At 44.6% G+C, this 5902-nt stretch overlaps 1 protein-coding gene across 1 annotated transcript; it reads right to left on the bottom strand.

The window, feature by feature from the left end:
* Positions 1 to 379: 379 nt before the first annotated feature.
* Positions 380 to 5612, bottom strand: T265_06847 (hypothetical protein; the record flags this gene model as incomplete). Its single annotated transcript, XM_009172229.1, has 6 exons — positions 380 to 1181; positions 1582 to 1816; positions 4695 to 4904; positions 4941 to 5096; positions 5135 to 5425; positions 5469 to 5612. 6 exons carry the CDS (start codon positions 5610 to 5612, stop codon positions 733 to 735), a joined length of 1485 nt encoding a protein of 494 aa, XP_009170493.1.
* Between the last annotated feature and the right edge of the window lie 290 nt (positions 5613 to 5902).

The following is a 5902-nucleotide window of genomic DNA, read 5'->3' as shown; positions in this document are numbered from 1 at the left end:
ACCGAAAGGGTGTTACAGCTGAACAACTTTTTTATTTGTTCAAGGGACACTTAACGCTATATTTGGGGATGAAATCTGGAAAGCCACGAGTGACTTTGCAGCAGAATGTAAACATCAGTTAGTCAGCCTTGCCACAATCTATGCTGTTTGGCAACGGGAAGAGAATGATAACATATACACATACACTAATAAAGAGCGGACCTGTCCAAGCTTTAGACTAAAAGTACGGCGTAATATTTGGTACATTTTGAGGTAGTATAGTAATGTCATTGTGCTAGGTTTGTATTGTCACGAGCTGCCGTGCCAGTAGAAAACGCAAAAATTCAGTGACTGTCGGTGTCAGAGACTGGACGCGAGTACATGGGGGCGAGGAGCGATAGAAGTTTAGTGTATTAGCAGTGATAAGATCACTTGCATCGGATAAAAACGTAATTTGGGTAACAGTGACCTTGCCCAAACCATCCATATTTAACCACGTTCCGCATTTTGGAACAAAATCCCCTAAGTGAACTCCCAACCTGGGGAACGAAAATTCGCTAAGAACGCTAGCTGCCCCACCAATTTCACGACAACTGATGTAAACGACAGATGAAATAAACAATAAGATAGGCCAGGCCAAAAGCGAACGAAATCACAGGAGTAGGAACATGGAAATGAACAATTTGAATTCAACAATGACATCTAAGGACTTCCTAATGAAAAACACGAGTTGGCACAAATAACAAGAAGCAGTTAGTTATTGTTCATATTTTCCTCAGAAAATGGAAATGCCATAGATGCTGGTCGAACGACACGATCGAACTCCTCAGCGCTGACCATGTCTAATTTTAATGCCGCCTCGCGCAACGTTAGACTGTTTTCTTTCGCATACTTGGCCAAACGAGCGGCTTTGTCATATCCAATATGAGGAGTCAACGCCGTGACTAGCATCAAGGAGTTTCGGACGTGTTCTTCCACACGACGATGGTTGATTTGCAATCCTTCAACACAATTTCGCGTGAAACTAATGGCAGCATCCCGAAGCAGTCGACACGAGTGCAGCATTTTGGCCACAATAAGTGGTTTGAAAACATTTAGCTGTAGTTGACCCAGTGATGCAGCCATACTCGTTGTGAAATGATTGCCCATCACTTGTAAACTGACCATTCGCAGCGCCTCGCACTGGGTCGGATTCACCTTGCCTGAGAAGTATTTAGTGGTGGAGGAAAGAAACGATAAGATAGAATGCCAACATTATTTTTCAACACCGAAGGGACTCCTAATCGATAAGTAAGGAGAGAGAATATGTCTGAAGTAAACAAATCCATTCGCTAAAGTTTATTCATCATAGGTCTCACCACAATCTGCAATGGTGTTGTGGCTTCGTAGGCTAACACAGACCGGACAATGATATGAAACAGTTAGCGATTGACAACCATATACACAATAACCCGTGCGTTAATTTCAAATTCTATGCCACAAAATGTCGAGTTCACCACAGGTGTAGGAATACCAAGGTGCATAGTTTGTATTCGGATAACTTACTTATCCATAGGCTCAATGAAAAATTCGTGGCATGATATATTTCTGTTCTCCACTCACCTGGCATTATACTTGACCCAGGTTCGTTGGGAGGTAATATCAATTCACCTAGCCCACAGCTTGGACCCGAGCTCAGCAACGCGAAATCTCCAGCCAGTTTGAAAAGTATGGTAGCCGTCTGATTAAAGCAACTGCTCAGTTGTAACAGGTCATCGTGTCCCGCAAGAGCAGCGAATTTGTTTTCCGCTGGTGTGAACGTTAGTTTCATGTACTTATTGGCAGTATCACCATAACGCTACAAAAGGTGTTGGAGTGAGGGACAAAGAGAGAGGACTTTCGGTCAGCTAGTCTGCGAAATATTATAGGCTATTGGGTAAAAAAAAGCTAATCAGAACCTCCACAATGCTATGATCTTATTGCAATCAGTTGCGAATTTTGGTAACTTCCATTTTTATTTCTGAAATAGCTGCACGGATCGGGTAGCTGCCACTTTCAAGGAAATCAGACGGAGTTCTAACCTGAGTCATCGAGATGGAATTTAAGGTAGTACCCATTCGGCTATCCAGGTATGAAAGATAGGGTTAACTACCTGGATTGAGAGAATACTGTTGTTCGTGCTCGAACCTTCCTCACAGATTGCTCACCCAGAGTGGACACAAGCTGCTCATGCAAATAATGGGCGAATTAGTGACAAACCCTTATCGAGGAGAGCTCACCCCGCAGCTCTACGTAAGAAAGGGCAGCCAATTGTTTGAAAAATCCTTAAAGGCAATGTAGTGTCAAAGAAAACAAGTCTCACACAGAACAAACTATTCAACAAAAGAATGTCATTCTGTACCATGCGATCCAATATGCCAACAGAGAACAATATATATAATAAGTGTAAAGGTGGTTTGTGGTGTTGTACAGCGGTTCTACGCTCTTCAGTACAGGCTGATTTCACTTATGGGATGAAATTTTGACTGAAAAGTCTATGAAGAGACCACTAAACCCTAGAAGAATGAGGAAACAAAATACGGAAAATTTTCTTTGGAAGACCGTGCCCCAAAACCTCAATGACACAAATACTGAACGTTTGTAAGCCATTCGATTCGATTTATTCCAGGTATTTGGGAGAGATGGCGAGATAGCTCATTGGTTAGAGCGCGAATTTATTAACAAGAAGGTCCGTAGTTCGAAACCAACCTCTGCCTCTCAACTTCCCCTGTCCAGGCTTGGGCAACCTGGCAGTATCTCAGACCTCGTGTCACCTTCTGGCGGCATGGCAGTTAGGCATCGATAGAGCGCTACAGCCGAACGACGATATGACAGAAAACCCTACACAATCCTAAACCATTAAAAATTTTTGGTTGCTGTGTGTGGCAACTGACTGCGATTATTCGATTATGCAACAGTACCTGCAATCGAAGGATGTGTCCAGCGCCAAAATGCGATGGTTGAGCCACGTATTGCACATGCCGAACAGTCGCTTACCGAAGAGCGTGCTGTTTTCCGTGTCTTATCAGAATGTGATCACCTCTGATTGGGTAGATGGGTATGAAGAGTCTCTGTTGTCTTCGTGCAACTCGCCTTTCCGGATGGTGTCCATGTGATTCCTGGTATGCTTGGATGCAGACACTGCAACATACGGTTGTTTAGCGTTATCAAATGCGTACTTGCCGTCAGTTCCTATCCAGATCGCCTGAGGGAGTGTCTAGAGGTGTAAGCACCTAACACTGGATTCCTTCCTCCATCCACTTTCATTCCCTCATTCACAATCAGGCACTCTAATAAAGTATACTTGTATGCAACGAAGCACGGCTGCTGAACACTCATGTGTTATCGATGACGAGGATCTGACTACAGGAGTCCCTCTCAAGAAGGACCATAGACCGACGGCGGCAACTTCAGTAGGGTCGTTAGATTTGGCTCGGAATTGGTACATTTTAAGAGGCCATAACCCAACTCCAAAAAAACTACGTGTTCCCCGGACACGTCTCCCTGTGACGAAGTACACAGACTTGTGCAATGGAATTTTTCATTACTAAATAAAAACCCAACCAATAATATTACAGTTAAGTTCGTTTCTGAAGTACTGTAGACCTCAAAACACGGTCTTAACTGCGCGGTACTACTCCACGTTCTCCCTAGAGAGGGCATGTGAAACAAGTGACCAAGAGAGACCCCGCATGGGTGGGACCAGCCAAAACTATTCATTTTTGAGAAACGGACCCATAAGAACACCAGGCTTGACGTGCAGAATGCACATCAGTGTATGCCATCATTTATCGGGCTCCGTGTTTACCGAAGTGGAAATTTGGATAAATCACTACTCGATAGACTATATCTGGTTGGTCGCGAGAAACGGAATACGTTTGCCCGTCCGTTCAGATGGCGTCCCTAGGTATTCTTTAAGGCGGCAATTAAAATGGGTCTATCGAGGTTCGTCTATCCAAAGAGATGACAACTGGAAAAAAAGACCCAACCGGAGGGACGAGCCATATTTTTGACAAGGGCATTCAGGGGAGGGAGGAACCCTTGACTGGTGATTCTCCGGCAACCGAAAGTTATAACAGAAGTAACAGAGGCCGGCCCTAACCATCGTTTATTATTGCGGATCTAATTTCGCAAGATCTTAGAACAAAACTACAGCCTACCGAGCAAGTCATATGAAGACATTATAGTTAAAATGGATAAGTTTTGAATGTTTTAAAGAAAGTAAAATGATCAGTGGGTTGTAAAAGCAACATATTACCAGCATGGTACACATAATCATCCCCTTGCTTGGGCCGACGTACACTGGGCTGTGACGAGGCCTTTGGTCTTGGTGTGGAACGCTCGTGTTTCTTTAAATATCACCTAAACTAAATCCAAAGTGATACGTTTTTAGTCTCCTCAACAGCCTCCTACTGTCTTCCGAAGAAAAAACGAAAATCGGGTTTTTACTACAAGTTGCAAAGTACATGCAGTCCTCATTCGGGAGAACCTGCAAGCAGATTCACGACCTGTGAGTGCTTTCATTTCACTATGCCATGTCATGGCTTTTCCCCGCAAACACTTCGCCAGAAATCGTTTCGAACAGAAAACGACGCTTTCTTCAGCAAGTAATGTTTGAGTACGCCCCAGCCATGATTGCCGAACTGCCAGTGATGACCGAGTGATGGGATAAATAAACAAATAACTGAATTACCAACCTGTCTCAACGTTTCCTCCACAAGCTTGGTCACGCCGTCACACATCTCCAAGTCAAAGCCCTTGGTACTGTTTAGTCCCGTCCCAACAGCAGTACCCCCAACGGCGAGGTTGCAAATGGACTTCACGCCTTGCCTAATCAGTCCGATGGTATTTGACAGCCGCGCTCCAAAAGACCCCAGCTCCTGACCGAATGTCATAGGCACGGCATCCTAAATGGATATGTGAGGCAGAAAAGCGATACCTACCTGAAGATGAGTCCGTCCGATTTTCACAACATCACGAAACTGGGAAGCTTTTGCGTTTATCGCATCTACCAGGGATTCAAGGGCAGGGATAGTGTTCCAAGCAGTCTCCAGTGATACACTTAAGTTCATCGCAGTGGGGAATATATCGTTCGAGCTCTAGAGGAATACAAAATCTCCAAAGCAAATGTGAGTACTTGACCGCAATTAACGTGATCATTGGGGTGAATTCTAGGCTGACCGGTTCTGGACCCGCACAACAGTTCGGTAGCTCTGTTGGCGACAACTTCATTTACATTCATATTTGTTTGCGTCCCTGAACCCGTTTGCCAGATACTTAGCGGGAACTGATCATCGAGTTTTCCGGAGTACACTTCGCGACAAGCCCCAATGATCGCGGTGGCTTCGTCTGAGCTTATCCTTGACTTCGCACAATTAATACCGGCTGCTATTTCCTTCAACATAGCAAGAGCATACACCACAGACAACTAGAGAGAAGTGAATAGGTGGAGCACTGATACGGTGCATTACAGGTATTTTATCTTGGGGTAGGCATATGTTGAAATTCCTCCTGGATCTTTCAGTTTGTGCCCCATAATAACTATCCAAGGGGACTTCTATAGCTCCAAAGCTGTCTTCAACCACCCGACATGGATCTCCTTTGCCCTCCGTCATCCCAAAGTGAAATTGCGCCTATCCTGAGGTTGCCGCCTACTTACGATCTGCCGCCAAGGTCAATTGTATGAACGGTCCAATGGAATTTTGAAGGTCATCAAGGCTAACAGGTAGCCGAAGTCTGGTGGCCAACACCCACTAGTTCAATGGTTATAAGTGATGGTCCAAATAGGTGCCCTAATGCTGGTAGACTGTCATCGATTCGCAACACATCCTCTCGGGATTATATAAATGCGCTGAACTAAAATATTTGAACTCCTTAATACGAGGGCCAGATTATTCGCCGTAAC

This window comes from Opisthorchis viverrini, assembly GCF_000715545.1.
Source record: "Opisthorchis viverrini unplaced genomic scaffold opera_v5_148, whole genome shotgun sequence".
Taxonomy (NCBI): Eukaryota; Metazoa; Platyhelminthes; class Trematoda; order Opisthorchiida; family Opisthorchiidae; genus Opisthorchis; species Opisthorchis viverrini.
This window is presented reverse-complemented; position numbering and strand designations above follow the sequence as displayed.